General features: G+C 41.2%; 1 protein-coding gene across 1 annotated transcript; it reads right to left on the bottom strand.

Annotated features, from left to right (window-relative positions):
- Positions 1-427: 427 nt before the first annotated feature.
- Positions 428-24,345, bottom strand: ANXA2 (annexin A2). The gene is made up of 13 exons (XM_034066040.1): positions 24,218-24,345; positions 19,401-19,460; positions 16,564-16,663; positions 11,872-11,966; positions 9,042-9,155; positions 6,782-6,872; positions 5,467-5,546; positions 5,093-5,152; positions 4,340-4,433; positions 3,527-3,622; positions 2,531-2,589; positions 1,754-1,876; positions 428-811 (listed from the first exon to the last, which is right to left on the bottom strand). The coding sequence occupies exons 2-13, from the start codon at positions 19,446-19,448 to the stop codon at positions 752-754; spliced, it is 1,020 nt and encodes a 339-aa protein (XP_033921931.1). The 5' UTR covers positions 19,449-19,460; positions 24,218-24,345; the 3' UTR covers positions 428-751.
- Between the last annotated feature and the right edge of the window lie 400 nt (positions 24,346-24,745).

The following is a 24,745-nucleotide window of genomic DNA, read 5'->3' as shown; positions in this document are numbered from 1 at the left end:
CGCACCGGCCCTCAGCTCCGTGGCGGCAGCAAAAGCCTTCCTGAGGATAGCAGCGCCCCTCGCTGCCCCCTCCTCACTTCCCGGCCCGGTCTGACACAGCCAGGCTGCAGGCCCCGGCGGCTCGGCTTGTGAAAGACGGGTTTCAGACGGCCTGCTTCAAATGTTTGTGAGGGGTTCAAAACTATTCTCCCCTCTCACACAGACAGAGAAAGGTGGGATCAAGTTTTAGTGAGGAAAAAAAAATGAATCAAGAGAATGGTCTTGCCTCTGCTCCAAAACTGAATCATTAAATAGCAGAAGGGCTTTGAGGCTTCACCCACAAGTAGTGAACACTGGGACGAGAAAAAACAACACATAAAATGAACGGTGAAGGCTAAATACACATCAACTCACGGTTTTCAAATTAAATGTGTGAAACACACCCGGATTGTTAAAGTCAAACTCCAGTTTTATTTATGTTTTATTAGAAACATTGCACAGAGAGGCAGAGTCTTTCACAAGCACTTGTAACCTCATTTATCTGTGGAAGGTTAGCTTGGCTGCACGCTGTTAGGACCCTTGGCAGAGCCAAGCAGAGTACTGCAGCTGAGGGAAGTGCTCACAGCATCGGCAAGCATACTACAGCAGGGGTTGGTGCAGATACAAACGCAAGTCAAGGTTAGCTAGGCAAGTCATTGTCTTTACGATTACAGTAAAGTGAAGATCAAAAAAAAGGCATGTCTCTGGAATTGGGTTTCTTCCATCACAGTTTTCAGTCCTCTCCACCACACAGGTTCAGCAGTGCCCTCTGATAATCCCCTTTTGTGTCTTGCTGTAAGGCAGCGGAAGAAAGAGCACAAAATACAGATGAGGAAACGGTCACAAAGTATGAAAGTATATGCATTGTATTCCAAGCAGTGTTTCTCCAAGTTTCCAAAATTTCCCAGTTTTGCAGTGGAAGCTGTATCAGGCTGGAGGAGACTGTCTAGACTGAGTTTGATTTATGTGTGAATTACAATTGTTCATTATTCTTGCAATCCAAATGCAAGACCAAGAAGGGAGGGAAATTTTGGTGTGAAAAACGTAACACAACACAGGAAAGCTGAAGGATTTGAGTCTGTTCCTTCTCACTCACAACTGCAAAAATCATACATCAAATTCGCTATTTTGAAAATCTGCTTATAATCTAAAATTCACATCTTCAGGAAAAGATTCTGGCTTATGATTTTGACTCAATTTGTGAAGTTGAATATGCAAGGATTCATGTACCATATTCTGTTGTGAGGGTGGGGAAAAGACTAGTTTTTGAACAGATGGACAAAATCTTTACCTATGCCCCAAGTTAATAAAATTTAGCACTTATAGCTCCTGTTCTATTACAGAAATGAACAAAAATCACTCCAGCTAAAAAGCCTGCTCCTTGGGCATTGAAATGAAAGAAAGGGAGCAGCAATTTGGATGCTCTGTTTTCATTCAGCAATCACAGAGCAATTCTGGTTTCTCTGTTCTTTGGGTCTGAAGGTAGGACAGGTGAACAGAATTTTCCTTCCTAACACATAGGCACAAAGCCTATCCTGTCAGGTGACTGCCAGGAGTTGTACCAGCTGTAGACTGTGAAGTTCAAGGTGGGTTTTTCAATAATGCATGGATAACAACTTTATGCTCTCACTACAGCCTCTACACCTCCCATGAATTCTAACGGTACAATGAATCCAGTGAGGAATGCTGCAAGGGTCCATACAACTGATATAAAATGAAAGCTGAAAAAACTTACCTGGATGAAGTAATAGAGAGATTTTCCATATTTCCTCTTGAATTCACTCTTAATTTTCAGCATGTCAACCTCACAGCGGGAGACCATAATCCTGATCAGAACCTTGTCACGGGTTCCCTTGCCCTACAAGCAGACACTCTTAGAGATGCAATAGCTGAAATGCATAAAAGGCCACTGTACCTAGTGGTAAGACAACTACAAACAACTGAGATGTAGCATAAAAGATGCAATGACTTAAATCTTTATAAGGTCACCATTCTGAAGCAGGAATTGGAGCATGAGCATACCTTTCTCATTAGCAGTGTTTGACCAACTTCCAGTCACAAATCTAGTTAGTTAAGACTGTAAGCAGCTGTTCTGGTTCACCAGGACATCTTCCTGGTATTGCCCAATGCCTGCCACCAGGCGTTTCTCTTTCTACCCTTTTCCTGAGAAAATATTTTGAGGCAAATATAGAGTCTTATTTGGGCAATAAACAGCTTTCTCAGCTATCTGTTCTTGGTTACCTGCAAAAGATGTGTACCTTTGCTAATTACAACTGAATGATCTAATGTAGATCATTATTATGAGACCCCTTCCTAAACTTCCCTATACCAGGTGCATATGAATAGATAGTCTAAGCTTGTAACTGTTAATGCTTTTGAACAAAAACAACTCACTGTTAATTTATTCAACATGCCAGTCAGATCATATGAATAAAAGTGCCCAAGGAATCAAAATTCAATGAAACAATGTAAAAAAATAAAATTAGTAGAAAGAAAGAACAGTCTTCCCTACCTTCATGGAATCATACAGTCTGTCCGCAAAGTACAGCTGCTTGTTCTGAATGCACTGGACTGAAGAGGGAGATAAGAGTAGTTACATATCCTACCCATACACGGAGTAGCAGAATCTTGGAGCCATTTTGAAAGACATAAGTACTCAAAATAAGGTTTTCAGCAAAAGCTTCTCCAAAAGGGAACATATTGTTTTTACCTGAGCTGTTAGTCAGAAGTTGTTTGGCCAAGCTTGTGATTGAGCCACCAATGCTTACAATCTGAGAAAGTATTTCTCTTCATGGCTAGTATTGTTTCAGAATGCTTAGCCCTCCTCCACACACACAGTCATTCTTCCACTTCTATAAGCGACCTCTTTTCTGAAAACACTCCTTGTATGCTAATCCATAAGAAGCATCCCTTTCAAGGCTGAGCTCTGTTTATTCTCCATTTGCATTACAGAGCTCTCAGTTCACCCTTAGTCTGAACTGGAATTCTCCTCTTAAACTGGGGACGTCCTAGTCATCATCTCATGCCACAGTACCAGCCTCACACTCTGCCTCCCCATTTCAAACAATTCAGTGCCAAATCAGCTAAATAAGATAATAGCCTCTAGCATCCTTCACCACCCATATTCTCCTCTCTCTCTCACACATACACAATTCTCTCTCCAGCTTATGTCTGTATTGAATACTTGATGTGCCGGCCACAGTTCCAGCCTTTTAATTTGCTTGGGGAAACATTACACCTCTGTACCAAACAAAAAAAGTCAGAAGACACATGTATTTGTATTTTCACCTGGAAAGCAAGATTTGTATTTTGCAGAGTGCAAAAATACACGACTTCCGAATACCTGTAATATCCTAAAATACACTAGTGGATCCAATAATGTCAGCATGTCCAGTTTATTTCTCATCCAGCAACACGGAGGAAGCTGGGCCCCATCCTTATCACAATACACTGCAGAAGCACTGAAAAGATTCTGTCTAAAGCTAGCCTTTACTTCAGGGTAACTCACCAAGATTAAGGAAGGCATTCTCCAAGTCTCCCTTAACCTCCTTCTTGATGCTCTCCAACATATCGTATGGGCTGTAGCTCTTGTACCTCTCAAACACTACGACAAGAAAGAAAACAGGTGAAATCAACACCAGACAAAGAACTGGTGTAAGTAACCACCCAAATCAAAACCAGAGACAGCACTGCAGAGACACATGATTAAAAACTATCTGTCCATGTCCTTCTGAGACCTTTATCTGAAGTACAGCCTCAAGTTCGGCAGCTGACAGTTAAGTTCCCATGCTGTAGCCTTTATGTTTCCTTGAACACCTCCATAATATGGTATAATACTATCTTAATCCTGTACTAGTATTTTGAAACAACTGTTTCAAAACAACATTTAGGCCCTGAATAGTATTCAAATAGCTTTTCCATGGGCTTCTTATAGCAGTATCAGAGCTGCTTTTGAGAGTCTTCACTGACAGATTTAGAAACACGATACAGTGAAGCTACCCTAGGCCAGAGGAAGAAGCTAAAGGACTTCTCAAGGTCTCCTGCGACCACGTTTTCTAGATTTGTCACATTTTTGTTCTCAGTATTCATGACATAATTGAGCACTGTTACACCTGTGTAAATAAGAGCGCTACAAAAACTGTGACATTAACACTTCCACAGAAGTGTGTTTTGAAAAAAAATTAACAGCTTGGACATGAATTAAGGCTTATGAGATCGCCTGTGTTTTAGGCATGCTCTCACACTCATTTCAATCTTATCTGGGACAAAATGTAACTTTCTCTTACAGGGGAAAAAAAGTCATCTGTCTCTTGAAGAGTACCTTTCTGCAGGTGGGGGACACTTCTTTCAGTCATAATGTTGATCCACTTGGGGACATCAGTTCCCTTTCTCTTCACACCAGCATCATAGAGCTCCTGTGATTAGAATGAAAAGCAAATAATGGATATCAGGAGTTCCACAGGAAGCCACTGCAAGTTTATACAATTCCTTATTGGAAACAAGCACTATTAGAACTGTGTCAGTGGGAGAAACACAAAAGGACATACGGTTAGGTAGATCACCGGGATAAGATCAATGGATTTGATCTGAAACTAAAACTAATTACTTTGCATTTACCTCTGTCTACAGTTCTACTCTGTCTTTAGCTCTGTTTACCTCAGCAGTACTGCTCTTAACAGATGTAAAAAAAAACCCCAAACATCGGTAGCCACTACGTTCAATGATACCTCTTCTCAATCTTACACAATTACTTGGTTGCAACCAGTCTTCACAGTGTATGTGTTTCTTTTGTTAAAGGCTCTCTCTCTCTCAGTATGCTCAATATGCCTATACAGCAAGTGTCTGTATAGGTACTAACTAGCAAGTCAGTAGCCTGTGAAAACTGATAACTGAAGGTGTCAGGGTTGCAAGTGGCTGATATCTTGATAGCACACAAAAATTACTGTGCAAGACAATCTGAAATACACACAACTACTTTTATAAATGCTTCTCCCTCCCATAGTGTTTTTACTTTCAGTTTCCCCAAAAGCTACATATTAACTTTGGACATTTAATGGTCACCATCAGCACTTACCCTAGCATCCTGGTCAATCAGTTCATAATCAATGATAGAGTTATCTTCACACCTTTTGCCCTTCAGACAAGGATAGCAGTATTTAGAAGAGGTTTAACAGGCAGTAAGCAGTTTGCTATATACACATTATTTTCTCTTTGATTTTTTGAATCTGAATTTGCTAAATGAATAACAGTATGCTCCATCCCATTACACTGCTGCTATGAATGCCACATTTCTGTCAAAATACTTTGCCCTTCAACATCTGAGTATTTTTCCCCAAAAAAAACAGTGAATATACAAGAAAATTAGAGAGTTAATAAAATCCAATTGTTCTGCTGGCAGCCACCAGTCGACTACCATTAGGAGAAGTGGAAAAATATGAAAAGGTCTACCTTGGCCAGGGCAACCATTAGCTTGCGGAAGTCACCAGATGTGTCTGATATAATGTCCTTTTCCAGTTCTGTCTTGTACACTAGAAAACAAACAAAATTGAAACAAATGCTGCCCTACAAATACTTCTTTACTGTATTTTACGCACATGAACAGCTACAATCTAAGTCACATGTGGAAGACAATGCAAAGGCATGCCTGCATAACACAAAACCAATGCCATCGAAGTCATTGAGGGATAACAGGAAACCCTGAGACTATTAAGAAGAAAGGAATATTATTTTAAGCTCAATATCCTGTTAGATCATTCTTAGATACCAGTGAACATTTGCTTGTTTGATAAATAAATGTCAAACTCCTGGATTTATGACTGGACAACTGCAATTACAAGTTTTATGCAAAAGACAAAAGCTATTACAACACACAAGAAGGAATGCTGTGTGAGATTCTAGTCTGGTATCTAAACATTTTAATTGCTTTCCAAGTGATCATACTCTGTATTGCTACAAAAATCACATTTTCTTTTTCAACAGCAACCTAATTTAGAGCAGCAACATTCTCTTTGCTGCTACATATTTTTTTTCAATACCAGCCATTAAGACTGCGTTGGCTTGGCTTGTCCTTTTTGACTCAGCCAACACCTCCACAACTGCTTGACAATTACTAAGCATTAGCAAGCATCGATTTTCTAAATTTCCATTTATTTCTGGTGAAGCTCAGCTCTGAAGCCCAGGGAAATAAACAGGCAGTGCACATCTGCACTACTGAATGGTGCTAAACCCAACCAGAATGATCAATACAAAAATGTAAGAAATATTAAATGAAAATTCATATATCTACTTGTAACCAACTAAGAATTATAGCTTCAATCAAATAACATACTTTAGGAAAGTTGAAAAACAGAATATATGCTTTTATGAAGTTTTATTTCATGCCTTTTTTTTGGCAGGTCTACCAAATAAACTTACAAGCATGCTTCAGTAGATTTCAAATTCAAGTTCTCATTACATAATTCATCCAAGAATCCATAAATCTAAACCCATTAATTCTGTCACTATGCACAAAATGCATGTAGCTTGCAAAAAATTCCTCTAGACACAACTTGTGAGTAGTGAATGTTTGCTATCAAGCAACAAGATGAAACTAAATAAAACACACAAATATCCAGGACCTCAGTAGAAAATTGTAGCTTATGTTCAACTGCCAGAGAACAAAAGATGTTGTGTGATTCTAATAACCACATTCATACCAAGAAGAACTTATCCGCGTAACTTAGTGAAAAAACATAGTCCACTGAACCTTTCAAAGTAAACTTACTTTCCCTGTAGACTCTGATAATTTCACTAAGTTCCTGATTTGTTCTTGAGCAGATAATTTCAATGAGTGTGTCTTCATCAGTTCCCAGGCCCTGCAACACATACATGATTCAGTTAAGTGTTAGAAATGAATAGGAGTACTTGAATGGTTAAAATTATTTTACAGATGTGTCTTTTCTCCCAACTGAACAGTTTCACAACCACTCAGGGATATTTTTTGCTAACTGCACCCAAGAAACCCCAGATGAACATTTGTAGTTGCCAAATACTATTCCAATAGCTTTGAAATTCTGTAGGTGTTTTCTCTGGGCAATGTGCATTTGTTGTGTCTGTAACACTCAGTGTCCTCCCCACCAGAGTAACTGGATGAGACCTACTTAGCACAGCCAAAGTGTGATTTCTTCCTGTGCTCTCCATGGACAGAAAACAAATCTGATTATTAGCATGCAAAGGGCAGCAATCAACTTGTTCTTCTCTGCTTTTCTTTTCCACCTTGGTTCATACAATTCCTCCATAATAAATGGAAAGCCAAGGATGACACCATCATTAGCCATGGCCTTGTCTCCAAATCAGCAAAGATTTAAGCAGCTTCTGCATTTCTGGCTAATAAATATCCCCTCTTGAATTGTCCATACTTTCCACATACTGCACAATGCAAAACCACAGATGAAACAGCATTATGACTATCTTTTTTAAGAAATAAAAATGCATTCAGTATGATAAACTAGATATTCAGATTTTATGTTCTTTTGAACAAATGGAACGATTTGAGAAGTATTTCAAAGACACTTTTGTGATCAAGGTCAACGAAGAATCAGTACTTTGAACTAAGCTGCATTACTACTGTTGGAAAAGTGATACAGGTGTTACAAAATGAATGTACAAATATGGGCATGGTCTGATGAATTAACATCTTTGGAAAACTTCCAATGCTGCTGTCCTTCACATGCGGAAAACTGAGACAATTATGTGAAAAACCATCCTCTTGGAAAGTATTTGGAATCTTTTTAAAGGTTTTCCAAATACTTAAGTATTTCTTGAGAATGTGTACCAGAAACATAATTAACTCCTTAGTGTCAACCTTCCTTTACCCAACTTTGATTCCCATATAACTTATGTTGCTCTATGTATCAAGTATCTATGATCATCCCAAATAGAACGCGTCAGATGTAAGACATTAAAACAACAAAAAAAAAATACCCAAATCCCCAAAATAAGGCAGCAAATGACAGATATCGTCTACTTAAACCACAAGAGGGCAGCATCTGATTACTCAAAGAAGGGATTTGGCCCAGAATTGAGTTACCAGCTCCATACTGGGCTAAATTTTTGGATTTGGGGATTTAAGTTTTGTTGGGGTGTTGTTTTTTGGTTTGCTGTCTTTTGGGGGGTGGATTTCATTCCTTGTTTGTTTTTTTTCCTTAGTCTGGAGAAATCAGTTCATTGGGTTTTTTGTGGTGGTCTGGATTTCAGGCATATTTTAATAGTTGGTTTTTAATTATTAAAAACCAAACCAAAACAAACCCCAAAACTGAACAAAAAATCTCACCCAGAACTGATCAAGAACATTCAGAATTTAAGTGATGACTGTCAATTCAAATTCCCAAACTTTAGTTTGCCAAGAAAGGCAAATGCCCTGGCATGAGCACCTCTCGAAGTTGTCTTTCAGTGGCTCGCAGAGTAGATATTTCTAAACTCAACACAATCTCTTTCACACTTACTTGTGGTTGTAGGAGACGGAACACAGCGAGTCACTGCTGCGCCATTTCTCTAAAATCTGCTTCTGTTGCCCCATCCTCCTCCTCCTGTTCTACACAGAGGCAGGTCTGGTACAGGATGTTCTTTCAAGATCAGTGATATGACCCAGTAACTAGAAACTAGTGTTTAAGCTTAAAAACGCTATCAGAGGATTTAATGGCTCTAGCTAACAGCTGCTCTCTTAATGACCTTTTTGTGCTCTGAACCTGTATTTACAGTTTTTAAGAGCAGTCAGCAAAGCAGCAACCAGCCAGAACAGTCAGTCAGTTATTCCTGACCTGATGAATTTTGTTTTTTTCCTTAGGGAGAGGATTTAATTAACAGTTAAAAAAATCACACGGCTTCAGAATTTGTCTCATTTTGGATGCCTTGCGGCTGGACACTTAAGCTATAGCTCTTATAAAAAACTTAAACAATGGATATGTTAGAAAACTGTGGTCTTGGCTATGCAGTCCCTATTCATTCTCGAATTAACACATACTTAAATTTCAAAGCTCATTTACCTTCATGGAAGCTTTCAATTCAGAGGCATCATACTGAGCTGGTGTTTTCAGCAAGCCCAAGATCACTGCTTCCAAATGACCTGACAGAGCAGACTTGAGTGCTGCAGAAAGTTCCTGTAAAAAAGGAGGGATGATGGAAGAAAAAAAATTAAAGCTCAGTTCTGATCTCCAGAGAATTGAGCCTACAGTGCTTGAAGTCTCCAAGCCTGCAACACTGTTTCTTACCCAACTGACAAGGAAAAAGAACATAAAGAGCTTTTCTTTTGTGAAAGCCTAAGAAAGAAATTAGGGCAAAGGAATTTTTTCTCATCCTTTGTAAAAAAGACAAAATCCACTGGTGGCTGACAAAGTGCTGGGAAGCATGGTGCAGACACAGCCGAACAGCTCTGCTCCAGTCCTGAAGCACTGACACTTTGTTGGAGCTAACAAGCACAGATGGATCCCAGTCTGATTCCCTGTGGTCAATGTTTCTCCATCACACTCCCATAGTTCTTCCCAGTAGCACTGTATCATTTGTGTTTTTCCAATTATCCCACCCCTTTACCAGCTGAGACATCGGAAAACTGACCGCACAGTTATTCCACTGTACAGGCCCAGTTCCCAAACAGCTGAAGAGAAAAAATTGTCCATAAGCACAGAAAAATTATCTCTGTCTTCAAAGAAACTACCAGAAGAACATAATCAAAGTCTCTGTTGTTAATTGACAATCAATCCTAGAGAATAAAACAGGCAGGTATGTTCACCTCACAGGACGCATGCAGATTTGTAGCAAATGAAGTCAGAGGCATGCCCTCTTTTATGGGTTTCAGATGCAACTTCAATAAAGCTAATTATCAGCTTCGTTGTGGTTTAGTTACAAAGTAGAAACCCCTGGGATCAAGTCTGGGGTTCACACCCATGAATGTATTCCCTAAACTGAATTTAAATCTACAGAAGGGAATTGCTACATTTCAATGTGTGAACTTGATGTGCAGCTGAAAAGGGGGTACAGAAATTGACCTCAGAGAAGTTGGCACCAGAGCAATAAGGAGCCAAGGCACTTAGTTCCCTTTCCAGTCACCTATTTTAATCCAGGACACTAATTAATATATGCTAATACTGTATGCACCTAGTGTATGGATTGACAAGGATAATAAATGGGGGTTTGGGGCATCCAGCTGTTTTAGTCAAAGAAACATCTTAGTACAATAACTCAGTTTTGCAGACATAATTTATCTGCATGAAAACAGGTTCTTCAGTCACCAGCTGAAACATCACACACCCTATGCTTCTAATAAATTTCAGGACAATGCCATAAATTCCAGTTAGCTGAGAGAAGTTTTTGCAGCACCAGTATTCACTGGTAGCTCCATTAACGCTGGTGATGGGGAACAACTGCATAGATCAAACACCCTTCCTCAAGACAGTTTCCATTATGCACAGCTCAGCTCAGCTCAAAGCCATGAACACAGAGCTAGATCTGTGACTTTTAAAGAACTGTAATGATCCACTAAGAAATCCTGTAAGACACAAACTGAGCAGCCTTGTACAATACAACACATCACCAAAGAAACCTGCACAACCTGCTGCCAAAGGAAACTATGAAGTTATACCTACATATCTTCTCATCTCACTTCCTCCTCTCCTGCTGTTTAGTTGTTTTTCACTAGGTGGTTTCTACTGCAAATTCCATTGTTTCTACATACTGTTTTATTCTTTGGCACTTGATAAACTCTATAAATTCAGTTTGCTCTTGGGCTGCAGCAAGTAAAAGGGTGAGAGAGAAACAGATGAAAAAAGCTGCAGATTTTGTTGACTGTGCATTTGTGTGGTCATGCAAAACCTTTAGCAAAGCTTTAAGTGATACATGACACTACCAGGGAACACTCCTGTGCACAACATACCCAGTGATGGCAGGCTGTGACCACCGGGTGCAGACGTGTGCACACATGCATGTGTCCAACCTGTGCGTGCTTCTGCATGTGCCTCTATCAGCAATGCATAAAAGTTAGTGAAATTCCCAAATTTAACTCTATATTTACATTTGTGTTCAGATGAGCACTCTGGGCTGCTATTGAAGGACTACCATTTGGGGTCTGGAAAACCTGAAAGAGATACATTCATCACAATCCTAACTCTACACGAATTTCCTCTTTTTCATGGGCACAAAACTTCAAGTTTCCCAACACTTCAGAAGTCAAGAGAACAGTTTTTGCCTTCCAGATAGCTAGACTCATTCAGAACTCTACATGTTTTACAGATTTCTCTCCATCTCTCTCAGTACCCGAGGTATTTCAGACAGAAGAGTACCTAGTGATGCTTCAACTCACTTTGTTCCACATCTGCAGTTTGTAGTACAGCTAACTGCAGTTTTTCCTTATTTAAGCTACTCTGTGAATAGAAACAGAGTAACTCCTTATGCTGAGTTGTCTTAACAGCAACAAAGCAATCAAAAAATTCAATCCCCTAAGTCATCCCCCTTTCATCTTTTCCTTCAAACTGAGGCTTTTCATGTCAATGGCTTTTTGCTGCTGTTTAACATATTTCACTAGGGAATCCTGTGGCTGGCTGTGTCACCCATCCTGACTTCTGGCGGTGGTATTTCAGTCAGACTTCAGTCCCAGTTGTGCACACTCAACAAATTTGGAAGTCCCACCAGTCCTAAACTGTGGCAGCATGGACAAAGTATATGATTCCTTATTATCCCTTAATTTCAGCAAAAAGAAATATACCAAATAATACTTATCTCCAGTTTGCACCTAGTTAATGGTGAAACATGCAAGCCCTGAAAAAAAACTAGCTGCCCTCAAGAAGAATATGGAACATTTGGTATTTCTTCATATTTTGTTACCTTTTTGGTTCTCCTCTGATAGGCAAAAGCAATATCCTGCCTCTGCTCATTGCTGCGGTTTGTCAGAATGTTGATGATGGTGACCTCATCCACACCTACAAAGACAGATGACAGAGTTAAAGAAGCTGTCTTGTTACTGTGCTCTTTATAGTAGTATGTTCTCGGAAACCCTCTTCAAGTTTTTTCACCATGCAATATTGTACTTGAAAGCCTCCTGCCCTTAGCTCATGCTGAGGCAGACCTAAATCACTGCTCTGCATTCACATTCTTCTGGCCTGCAGAAGTCAAAAGCACCATATGTCTTAGTTACAAATTTGGGGTTGAAAACAGGCTGACTGCACATTTTGGCCATAACCTACTCCTGCACATTTTAAAGTGTTCCCATTTCATAAAAGAAAATGAATTCTCCAGTTCAGAAACAGACACACACACTGGGCCTTTCAGCCACTGCAGAGCCACAGCATAAGCCAATGTCTTCAGCTTTTTAAGAAATTCTGAATTAAACCAGTCTTGGTATTCAAAAAAGGCAAATTACATTTTCAAGTTTTATCACAATTGTGAAAAGATAGAAGCCCACAAATTACTGTCCCAAAGTTTCTTATTCATATGCTTTGTGGATGGAAATATGAAGTTAACTCACTGCTCTGGCATTTAATGGAAAATGTGTACTTGCACTTCACACTTGGGAATCACCCTGCATGGACAGGATGCTGACTCACATCTGCTGAGTTGGGGTGGAGCAGGAGAGCAGCTCATACAGTTTTCTTTGCTTTCACTAAGATCTCTGGAAGTTTCAGGGTAGTGAAACAAAAGTTCATTTCTAAATTGATTCTAGCTGGGCAGATTTTATCAGTGCCTTTCTATCAACGGGCAAAGAGAAATTAGATGTTGTGGCTCTCTCTCTTTTTTTTTTTTTTCTTCTAAATACAGGAGAATTCTAAAAGAGTCAATCTACTGCCCTGGTAAGATCACAGTTCTGTGATTCAGTCAGCAAAAAAAGAGGAAATGAACATGGCCAAAGTGATCAGTTAGAGTTGCCACTTGTTTTGGTTTAAAGACACTGTACTTGAATCTCCATAGGCCAAAACAACAGCACCAGCATTGTTCTGAACAAAGCATCCAATATTGACAGTCACTTTGCTTTAAGGTGGGAGCAGAGCTAACATAATTTCATTTTGCAAGAGCTGGCATGCATTCATTCAGCTGATCTATTAGAAGTCTCTTCTCTTGAACTTCATCTTCAAAGACAGAATACCAAAAGCTATCTCTGTCCTAACCACATCTAGGTACTTGAGAGATCAATAATCTACATGTGTGTATAAAATGGAATTGTAGCTAACCTCAAATTATTAGTGGGAGATGTATGCAATTAGCCCTTGTGAGACCTCAATACCACTGTGCATCTGGTGCCAACACAGTTCTAGGACTATCTGACTGAGCTCATGATCTGCAGTGTCTTATTTTCCTTGGATAAACCCCAGATCCCAGTGGAGTCAAAGGGAAAAAATTAGATAAAATAAAAACGGTTTCAGCTGTGTTTTGCTCAGTGAGATTTCACCAAACCCAGCCCATGTCGCAATGAGGTATTTCTTTACTAATACTATTAATACCCTGAATATGTGGCTGATGCAGTTTGGTGGGTTTCAGGCACTACCCTCCCCTAGCATCATGCCAAAAGATTTCCTCTGAACTTCCACTTAATAACAGTAAAAACTCTTTTAAAAGGTACAGGCATGTTGGATACACTATATAAACAATGAAATCAATCTTTATACCTTGTCATTGTTTTACCAGTTTCCGGGTATAATGAATTTATTATAGATGTATTTCTAAGTACTTCCCTACAACAAACCTGTGTTTGAATTTTGCCAGTCATGGAATAAAATGGTATACCAGGAGATCTCAGTAAAAGGTTGCAGTTTAGGTTGCAAGTAATGAACTATTCATAACCTAGTCTGACAATAGAATTAACTTAACAAATTGTGACATACAAGGTCTCAATGCTAGGGAATAACTCTGAAACAGGAGAGACACTTCAGCAGTCTTCTTTCCTACAAAGAATTAAAAGAAAACCTAACAAATGCTCTGCTACTACTCTTCTAGTTAATTTCTTCTATTTAGGCTCCTATACTTGAGCTAATCTACACACAGGGCACAATGGAGCATTATACAGAAATAAAGCAGCCTCTTGTCCTATACAGCAAAAAGCCAACATTTACAAGGACACACTAAGGCACTAGATGAAGTCACCACAGAGCCACTAAATAGCATAAAAATGAGACAGGCATAGCAATGATATTTATTACAAAAGGAACAAACCAGAACTGCAACAAGTTATCTGTGTTAGGTAAACTCTAGTTTGAACTACTGTTAACTACAAACCCATTTTGTATCATCTAGAGCCACTTTTGCACATCTGTGTGAACAGCCTGTCTAGACTGTTGAATATATATATACATATATATATGTATATATACCCACTGCATTTAACTCAGCTCCACACAAAGCCCAGTGAAGGGCTGGGCAATGTATTTGTGCAGTACAGTTTCTGCAAACAGACCTAAGTCCCAGTAAATACATCACAGTATTTCCCACAGATCCCACAGTACATAAAAGATGCCTGACCTCTAAGGAATCAATCTGCAGAATGTGAATAAATATTAGACTATTTAGATTTTACATACAGCAGGTCAGACACTATACTCCAGATCTTTGCCCCGAAACAAATATGCAGCTGTTGTTTGGCCAGTAAAAAGTTTCACCCATTTCATATGCCATCACCAAAACAGATTCTGGACTCTACCTCAGGGAGTTTGCATTACTGAGAAACAACTGGAGAATTCATTAGATGGGAACTTTTCAAAACCCACATGTACTTTAGAGAGTTCACATTTTAATAGATTTTCTGTATTATCAGATCAAAATATCCTGTAATGAAGCATCTGAAGTCCAAGGAAACAGCACCTGGAAGAAGGATCCTAACACTCTGGTTCTTTTTTTCCCCTAGGAATACTTGCTTTGATTAAGTCTTTATGGTAAGGACTCAGTATTAAAACCATAAAGAGATTGTCCCTTCTAAAGCCACCTTCCCAAAAAAGCTCCCATAGAATAAGCTAATAAGAGAGAAGCTCAATCCCACAGACATGAAGGTCCATTAAAAGTTTTCCCTATTATTTGTTCAGAGAGTTGGGAATCATCTAACAAAATGTTTCCATGTCTCTTAAAACCAAACTCAGCAAACTCTTATCTTTGCTGGAAGAAAGGAAAAACCCAACATGACCTTGACTTTCCTGACTGGAAAAGCTTTTCTACTGCCTACGAGACTGCAACTTCCTTTTGCATTAATTAACTTGAGTGTTCAAATGTGTAAGTTTGTACATGCCCTGAAAGTCTGAAGGTCTATTTGACACATCTGGATTTGTCCTAGACTCAGAGCTGTAAAAGATTATTAAGCCTAGACAAAACTTTACATACACCCAAAGCATCTTCTGCCAAACATGATGACATTTACCTCTCTCTTGCAAGAGGATTTTTGACAATAAAAGCAAACCATATGATGATTCAAAATCAGAACTGAACCTACTGTGATGAGCAAAGGGTATCTACTGTTAAACTAAGAAATCTTGTGAAAGGAAGAGTTCAGGAGGGGCAATATTTTACATTTTATAGCAAGTCAAACATGTGCTTTGTTGGCACTGATGGAAGACTGCATTTCTTCCTCATGAGAAACCATTTGGCTGTTAAATTTCTCCCTCTCCTGACATGCAGGCAAAAGACTTGGCAGTTCCAGCTATACCCAGCCTTGCTTCTCTGGCCTGGAGGAAGTCTGGGAAGCGTGGCACACCCTTTATTTGTTCCAGAGCAGGACTAGGACAGAGGATCATTGCCCTGGGAATACCACTGAGGAATTACTTTGGAGTTGTCATTCATGCTCCATGTACCCCTAATTCTTTCAGTACTCCAGGTTTTAATGTGCAGCTGCATCTCTGCCCTGCTCCATTACAGTTCCCTGCCAGTCAGTGGAAATGACAGATCCTGGCACTGATATAAGGAGATAGAAGCCTGAGAGCCTAGTTCAGAGAAGCAGAGAGCTTTCACATTGCCCTGCCCCTGAAATACGGCAAAATCATTTCAGAAACTAGATACCGTTGTTTCTAGGACTTTCTCTGACCCAAATTAACAAAAGATATATAAGTATTTAGTTCAAAAACTGGGAGAAAAATGTTCAAACCACCCCTATACAGCTGTCTGGAGAGCTGAAAGGAAGAAAAAATGCCCAATCCAATAATCCAGTAGAGATCCATTATTCAGAGCTTGGTCCCAAATCTGCCACAGAAGCTGACACTTCATTCTCAGTGGTAGAAAAGTAGTAGAATTTGAAGCATCGATGAGTCAAGAGAAGAAAGTGGATGCTTTCATCAGTGATATCCTCAACAACTCTTGGCTATAAACTTCAAAAGTATGCTTAAAGCATGTGTTTACAGAGTTCAAAATCTAACTCGGTCAAGACTTCATCTGTGAGGTCTGAAAAATCCAACAGCTCCAAAAATAGGTACCCTCCAGTAAGGATATTGAAACGTTGCTCAGGAGACATAGCACCTTTTTCTTTTCTTTTCTAATTTAATTTTCCCCCTCCCCAAGCCAGCATTCTACCTTACAAGCAGAATCAAAGCCACAGCCCGCATTTCTCACCTTTAGTCTTGATGGCCGTTTCCAAGGCTGCAGCATCCCGGTCAGCATCAAAATTTGAGTAGGCCTTAACTGTGGCATAGGCACTTGGTGGGAGAGAATGCTGGAAGAAGAAGAACCACCTCAAAGTTAAATCATGTAACCCTCACTGCAGGTAATGAAATATGTGCTATTTAGACACATTTTTAAGTTCAAGAACTACCACTGGGTTACATCAAAATGGAATTCTCCCGGGATCCACTGAACTCTGTTCTGCTGATGTGTACTGTCCTGAAATACACTCACAGCCATGCTTACAACAAAGAAAATATACATATAGATATATTATTGCAGCAAGAACCTAACACATTCCAAGTTTATTCACTAAACCTCAAGCTTCTAAGATGTGGAGTTTTCTGACTAGATCTAAAGGAAATGGACTACAGAAAGCTAATTCAAAGACAGTTTAAGTCTGAAGTATTCCAGATTTTAAGCCAACACTTAACTTTGGATTATAGGGTAGAATTTAAAAATAGTAGAGGGAGACAGAAAATTAGCAATGAGTAAGTCAGAACTTACTGGAGACCTAAACTGTGGCAGGAAGGCATTAGTGACCGACACTGAAATTGCCAGAGCTGTTTCCTAAGTGCACTAAGTTAAGCTTTCCTGTTAGAGATCCCTGGAAACTTTTGTTTCAGTTCTTAACTCCAACACAAAGTCAGGTTCATAAAAGGACTAAGCTATCTTAATATCCCTGGAGGATCTTTTTACATGCAGATTGTTATAAAGAGGACAAATTTTAACTAAAAAATCGTGTTTTTTTAACTATGTTTGACTCTATGCTATTGAGGTCCCACTGTCCCAAACAGATTCCTCCAACAGCAACCACTGTCTTCTCTTGAGACAGTGTGTGTTATGCTGTGGAGACGATAAGTCGAAAAAGCACCAATAAACTGAATCATTCCTTCTTTTGCCTCTCACCATGGGCTCAATCTAGAAAAATGGTTCCAGTATCGCCCTCAGCTATACCACAAAACACAGCCTTCCCTGTTAGCAGATCAAAGCTCTAACAGCAACAGGAACTGGAGATGTGCAGTGTAGCCTAGGAGAAATCTGTGTGCCTGGAAGACTCCTAAACTAAAGCCCATTAGCAGACAAAATCATGTGGCACATTATCTAATTAACTAGCACTCTCGATTAGCTGAAGCAAGTCACCTGGTGAGCTAAGCAGAGTTGGGTACCTCTCCTCCCACCAATCCAAAGCTCCGTGTATTTTCTGAGCCAGCTGGACAGAGAGTTTTATAGTAAGATGATCCTGCACTCTTGATAAAACACACAGCATATTTGCAATTTGAGAGCCAGCTTTCCCTCTGTCCTGTGGCAGAGGAAATGTACACTACTGGTACCATGTTTTCAGAAAAGAGTTTTTCCAACTGATTTTCCAGTTTCTTCATCTTGAAACAAATCAATCACTACACCACTGATGCAGAACACAAGAATTCCTTATTGCACAAGAAAGGGCTTAGGTTCAGCTGCAACCGTTCTGTAAATGTGTGGTTAAAGTACTGTGTTTAACACCACTGAACCTGCTGAATCACTGCTTGGGGGAACTGAGCATATCCTTTATGCAGAATAGCTACTATGTGATTCTGGCTTCCAACTTAGGATCTACAGAACAAACCAGCCCCCTGATATTTCTTACATTGTATGGCAGGATTTCTGATGACAATGGAGCAGTATTCCAATTTGACTTGTGCAACTACTCACAGGCACAATGGAAGAAAAATTTCTGCCCTTGAGAACAGATACCTCAAATAATATTCCAGTAATTCTCCATTGAAACAAATGTGGCCAAGAAATCTGAAGGGCTGATTGCTTTTGCAGTACAAAATCAGCTTTGCTACTTACCTATAGTGCATTAGCCACTTGTTTGCAAGAGCTCTTGCACAAACATCAACTGGCATAATTTATTTCGCAACAAGTTCAAAAACAGGCAAAAAGTTGCTTGTACTGACCTCAGATCTGGAGTTCCTGGCTATAGAATCTAAGAGTATAGCAAGCTTATAAGCGACATGATGAAATAACATGTGAATAGGATTCACTTCCTCTTCAATGATAAATCACAGAATAACAAATTCATTATATGATATCCTGACACTACACTGGGAATCCCATCATCTAATGTTGCAACAGAAGAAATCAGAGTGTGGCTTTCTGATATTTCAATAAAACTATGAAGCAAGTTCTGATGTGGTGGAAAACGCACCATCAAAAGCAGGAGTCTTCACACTTTTCAAAACAAAAATTGAGACAAGTAGTTTGAGAAAGTAAGTTTTTTCAAGAGGCAGTTTGGTTTTGGTGACAACTGTAAGATGCCAAACATTTCCATTCTATTATGTAGTGTTCTCCATGTTTTTCATGGGGAGGTGAGACAGGATGGAAGAGGGATGAAAACTCAAAAGATGTCAGCAAACCCAAACGCATTCCCATCTCATAATCCTTAACTCACTTATTCCTTTGGAAGAAAGAGAGACCATCAATGTGAACTAGCCATTCAGTCTGTCCTGTGATTTCTCTCATATGGCCCAGCACATGAACAATGCTCATGCTGCTGGCCAGTTTGAAGACCTGTCATTTGCTAGTCACCTCAAATAATTGTCCTATGGCTTATGGCTGCTTTGTGGCTGAAAACTGATCACTGCTGACTAGGTTTTGGATTAAGGCCAGTTTAAGCAGAAGAGGTGTGTAGAATCTTGTAAACTGTACAGCTCAGTACATCTGTTGGTAGAGAGTCTTTCAAAGCAAACAAGATGTGCTAGTTAGGTAAAACAAACTTTTCTTGCTTAGATAATAATACTTACATCTCCTTCAAGGCTGAGCTTGCTTAAGATTTCATGGACAGTAGACATCTTGAAAGAATGCTGGAGAAAAAAGAAATAAAACAAATAGACTTGTAAATGTATTTACAACTCCATCAACGTGTGTTACACAGTCCTGAAAGGCTGCAGCACTGAAAGTGACACCGTCCAATGACCCTGCTAATCCCAAGCAAGAAAGCAGATTTAAGAGTTTCCAAGCCACACCACCAGTAATAATTCAAAAGTGACAGGTCATAATTCCATTGTAGAATAAAAAGCTACCTTTAAGCCTTAAAAATGCATTTCTTCTGCATTTTAAATACTTAAACTTAGGAAGTGGAGAATCTCTAACTTAGAAACAAAATCAACTAAGCTTAGAACTCACCACCAGGAAAACTGTGCAGAAACATTATATCCTGGTCAATCTGAAAGCCAAAATGCAGCCAAAAGTAGTAGCATTTAAATCAGGTGCTTGATTCCTCAAGTACTCACAGAATACATTGGAACTATTTATATTAATGCAGACACTGTATAAAGTCATAACGCTGTTTAATCCTGGACACAGGCGACAAATGCCTTTAATAGCATATGGTTTTGTAGTGGCTCCCCATTAGTTAAGGATAACAAGACAAGCTACAAACACCAGTTAGTAACAATGCTGTCAGATACTAGGTAACAAGGACTCTCTTAAAATGATAGCTTCAAAAGTAAGGAGCAAGATAATCAACATCACCCATCATCAATAAACCAGGTTGGACAGGGCTTTGAGCAACCTGGTCTAGTGGGAGGTGTCCCTACCTGTGGCAGGGGGTTGAAACTGGATCTTTAGGTCCTTTCCAAACCAAACCATTCTGTGATTCTATGATCATTGCTCCATTGCCAGAACCTGCATAACAACATCTTGCTAACATATAGAAAGAAAAGTAGGGAAAACCCCAATGCTGAGACAGACTATTTGCACTGCAGAAATGAACACTGATGTGATATGCTTATGTTAGTTACAAGGCACTGCCTTTTTTCAGCTCTGGTTTCTGGCCAGGGAAGTTTGGCAGAGCTGTGTTACTCTTTATTGGAAGGGTCTCTTAACAAAGTAGGATTTTTTTTCCAAATGTTATTAAGCCAGAGGCAATATTTAAGAGGCTGATATATTCCCAAAACTCTGCTCTCAAATTCCTGTACTGAAAGGGCAGACATTGCCACTTACATTCCCTTCTAGTCAGCCATGTTGGTACCTGGAGCAAGTATTTATTTTGCCTGTTTGAAGTTAACTCTTGTTTCTCAGGAACTCCACGATCAAGCTGTGGAGAGCATTATCCAAAAGTGAAGTGTTGAGTTGATGAGAGGTAGGAAAGGAAAGAGAAACACTTCAAGGCCACTGACATTGCACCGATTGGTAACTGAGCCTGGAACCAAAACTGCACTGGTTTCACTGCTGTCACCGGTTCCGCAAGCTCAGCTCCCGCACCCTGCAAGCCAACTCCCAGCAACTGCGCAGCCAGGCCTCTGCAGGACCTTGCAACTGGTTGTCAGATTCTTCTTTTATTCTCCATCAGTCTCTGTTCTGCTGGTGCTGGGGCTCTCCCAGGCAAGCAGTACAAGCCACTGAGGCACATTTCCCAAGCAAACCAAACTCCTCTCCACCCCATGATCAGTCTGAAACCAACAGCTCAGAGAACCAACACAAAATTTGAAACAGTTTCTTAATCATGGGGATCTGGTTAAAACTATAGAACAAGTGTTTATTTTTTGTTTTGGCTCACATAAATGTACTGTACCTGTAGACAGAAAGCAGAGAAATCCTTACTTTTAGCAGGTATAGCAAGTGTTATAAGATGTAGAAACACAATTAGATGGCTTTTGTAGTCTAACTGCTGTAATCACACCTTTCCTCACTTAGGATACAGAAAGAAAACCTTTCATCTTCTGAAGCAACCTGGGTATAAGTATCAAAAGTAACTTTACTTCAAGGGAAAATTAAGATCCCAGGGAATCAGAAGAATAAGACAGAATGAAAATCAGTCATGCATCAATTTATTTGAGATTAATCTTTTTTGGAGCAAAAATCCAACCCAGCCTTTTAAATTCTGGCTACAGAATTATAACAGGCTGATACCTGTTACTGGCACTATTAACCATGCTGGTTAGAGGAGGAGGATGATGTATTACTGAGTCATGAAACCTTTAATATTTACTCTTAGTGAAATGAAGTACCTAACAATTAAACCTTTGTACTCTGACAGCATTACAACCAGTACAAAGATGAGCAACTCAAGTCCTTTAGTCTTGCTTGTCAGAAAGAACTGTAAAACTCCAATGAAAACTGAAGCAAAGCAACTGCAGCATAATCTTTCACAAAACAACAATGGAACAGCTTTTTGCAACACTGCTGCTTCTAAATCAATTAAAAACAACATTGAATCAGGCTTGTTGGAACAAAAAACTTGGACAGAGTCCAGGAACAGAACTATCACACCCTCACTTGAGCTGGAACTGGGAGGTTCATACCATCAGCACACAACAACGCTCACAGCAACCAACCAGCCATCAGCAGCAAGCTGGCAAAAGTAAAAAATGGGAGGTTTTGCAAGAAGCTTTGCAGAGAAAGATCTTTCCTGGGAGAACAAATGCATCTCTTGTCACACCCTGCTTTGTAAGGCACTCATGCCTGAGAACAGACTCTCGCTGTTCTTTGAGGGACTGATTTTATCTGATGTAGTTTTGACAAGTTCTGGGAAGGTCTGAACATGTAAACAGAAAATACTTGCACTAACTTGTTCTTCCTTAAACTGGAAAGGAATCAATCTCTACCTTCCAGGTGTAAACTAACACTTCAATACCCTAAGGCAAATTTCTACAACCAGTTTTCCTCCTAAATCCACATGATGTAAACCTGAATCATAATGGTGCTCTAAAAGAAACAGCATCTGTTTTGAACTTGACTCCCACAGTAATTAATTACTGATTTGCAAACCTGTTATTACACTTGGCCTAGTCTATATTCAGTACCTTATTTCCATAACTGTTTGGTGACAGAAAAGCCTGTGTTTAAAACTAGTCCTGTATCTCGGTTCTCAGAGGCAGCTCCCACACATTAGAACAGAAAACACCCATGTGAGCCATCCAGAAAGTGTCAGGTATGCACAAGCAATCGCAGTGCTCAATAAGCAGTTAGCATTTTAAACAGCACTCATTATATGTTAATAGACAGAGATTGAGCAATGGGTGTTCCCAGACATCTGAGCCAAGGAAACAGCATCCCCGGAATGAGAGGATGGAAACTCTTTCACTCGGAGGCCGTCTATGTCAGGTCACCAATAACTAGGGCATGGTCCAACAGAGAAGAGGAGGGAAAGTAAGGAAGATGTGCAGTATCTGCTATATATGAAATAAGGACTCAGAATCATTCATTTATATGCAGTGCTAACCAACTGTGTGTACCATATCTCCCCAGATCACCTCGGACAAGGTTCAGCAGAACACTGAAAGCCACCACTTGGAGAAAACATCAATTCTAAAAGAAAGGATTTCAAACCCCTTTGTACCACAAACATACTTTAACCGTTCTCTTCCACAGACTCTAATAGCGTGGGATGTTCCATTCCAGGAAGATGCCATGCACATACAAAATGAAGGACTTTTATTTCTCCTTATTCAAGTTATTCTCACTTCTCAGACTTTACAGGAAAATCGCTTTATCAAGGCAAACCATTTGATACATTAGCTAATGGAAACTATACTCACAAGGGCTACTTATGACAAGTAGCTCCACCAACAGAAGGCAAGCACACCTATGGATGGATCACTCAAGAGCACAGAGGTTCCAAAGGATCCCTTCACTCTTGACCAGTATATTGGATTCTGCACATCTCTGAACGGATATGGCATTTGAACATGAACATAAGAACAACTAGCATCAATCAGAATTAAAGCTGACATCTGTAAGAACACAACCCACTTCTGCATGACTATCTGAAATCATTTTACTTTCTTCCAGCTAAAGTACACGGCCACATTGCTTTGCCCTGTCTCCCCTCCTCGCTCGAGGAGGGGGAAGTGGTGTCCAGGCTGACTCACAAGGCAGCGGCAAGATCTCAGCAATCCTGCTCACAGACGCGGCAGGGTGGGACAGCCGCGCCCAGCCAAGCCTGGCTCTGAGAGCGAGAAACCGCACAGGGCTCCCTGACACGCCGCGGGTGCGATCGAAGGCCAAACTCGGGGATCACTGTTACCCGGAACACTGTCTGAGCCAAGGGCTTCTCTTGTGTCTGTGCCAGCGGCTGCAACATTGCCAGCGGCCGCACCCGGGGAGGAGGGCAAGGGCCGTAGCCCTTGGCCGAGCCCGACGCACGGGGGCCGCAGCCGGACGAACCCTGCCTTCACCGCCCAGCGTGAAACCGCCGCGTTGCTTCGAGGCTCCGGGCTGTAAAGTGAACGTAGCTGCCATCGCTAACCCAGCTGAGCCTCCGTGAGAGGAAAAGAGTATGTGGGGAAGTTTGACCGAGTTTGGGAGCGGTTCCTCTTCCCCTGAGCGCTGCCGCCACACCCAGAGGTGCTGCGGGCGCAAGAAGCTTCCCGAGGGCAGCCTCGCCCACAGAGGCCCCCGTTCCGCCGTGCAGCCGAGCACAGAGCAGTAACTAACGGGCGCGCAGCGCCGGAGGATGAGAAGGAAGAGCGCGGGTCGCAGGGCAGCGGCCGCACCCAGCTACCGCCCCGCGCCCGCTCCGCTCCCGCCGCCCGCCCGCAGCTCCGGCCCAGCCTGGCGGGGCTGCTGCCTCCCCCCGCTCCGCTCCGCGCTGCGGGGCCGCCGAGCGCGGGCTCACCTGGCCGGGGCGAGCAGCGAGGCTCTAGCGACGGCTCCGGCGACGGCTGCGGCCCGCAGCGCTCCGGGCGGGGTTTTAAAGGGCGGGGCGGGTCCTGCCCGCCCCGGCGCCCCCCCGACGGCCTCGCGTCTCGGCGCTGACTCACCCGGCCGCGCCCGCCTCCCGCCGCAGGGACAAGAGAGGGACGGGGTGGGTAAGGGCCGGGCAGGAGCAGGGGAACACCGGTAGCAGCACCCTGGGACGCAGGGGTCGGATCTGCCGTCCCTCCCCAGTCCCTCTCTCCGCACAGCCGCCCGGACCCCACTGAGCTGGGCATTCGCTGCCACCCGTCAGAATGGCACCCTCTCGCCCCTGGGCTCTGGCACAGCGAGGAGGTCCCTACGGCTATGGCTAGGACCGCTTTGCACCGACAGTACTTAACAGTCAGGGCTCAGAGCACAGCATGTCTCTGAGCTGTAAGAAGTCATTCAGTCTTTTCTGAATGATCAGCAGAAAAGGACCTGGGGGTGCTGATTGATGGCTGGTGAA

The sequence above is a fragment of the Melopsittacus undulatus genome, chromosome 9 (genome assembly GCF_012275295.1).
Source record: "Melopsittacus undulatus isolate bMelUnd1 chromosome 9, bMelUnd1.mat.Z, whole genome shotgun sequence".
NCBI classification, from domain to species: domain Eukaryota; kingdom Metazoa; phylum Chordata; class Aves; order Psittaciformes; family Psittaculidae; genus Melopsittacus; species Melopsittacus undulatus.
The sequence above is the reverse complement of the archived record's forward strand: the minus strand, read 5'-3'. Positions and strand labels throughout refer to the sequence as shown.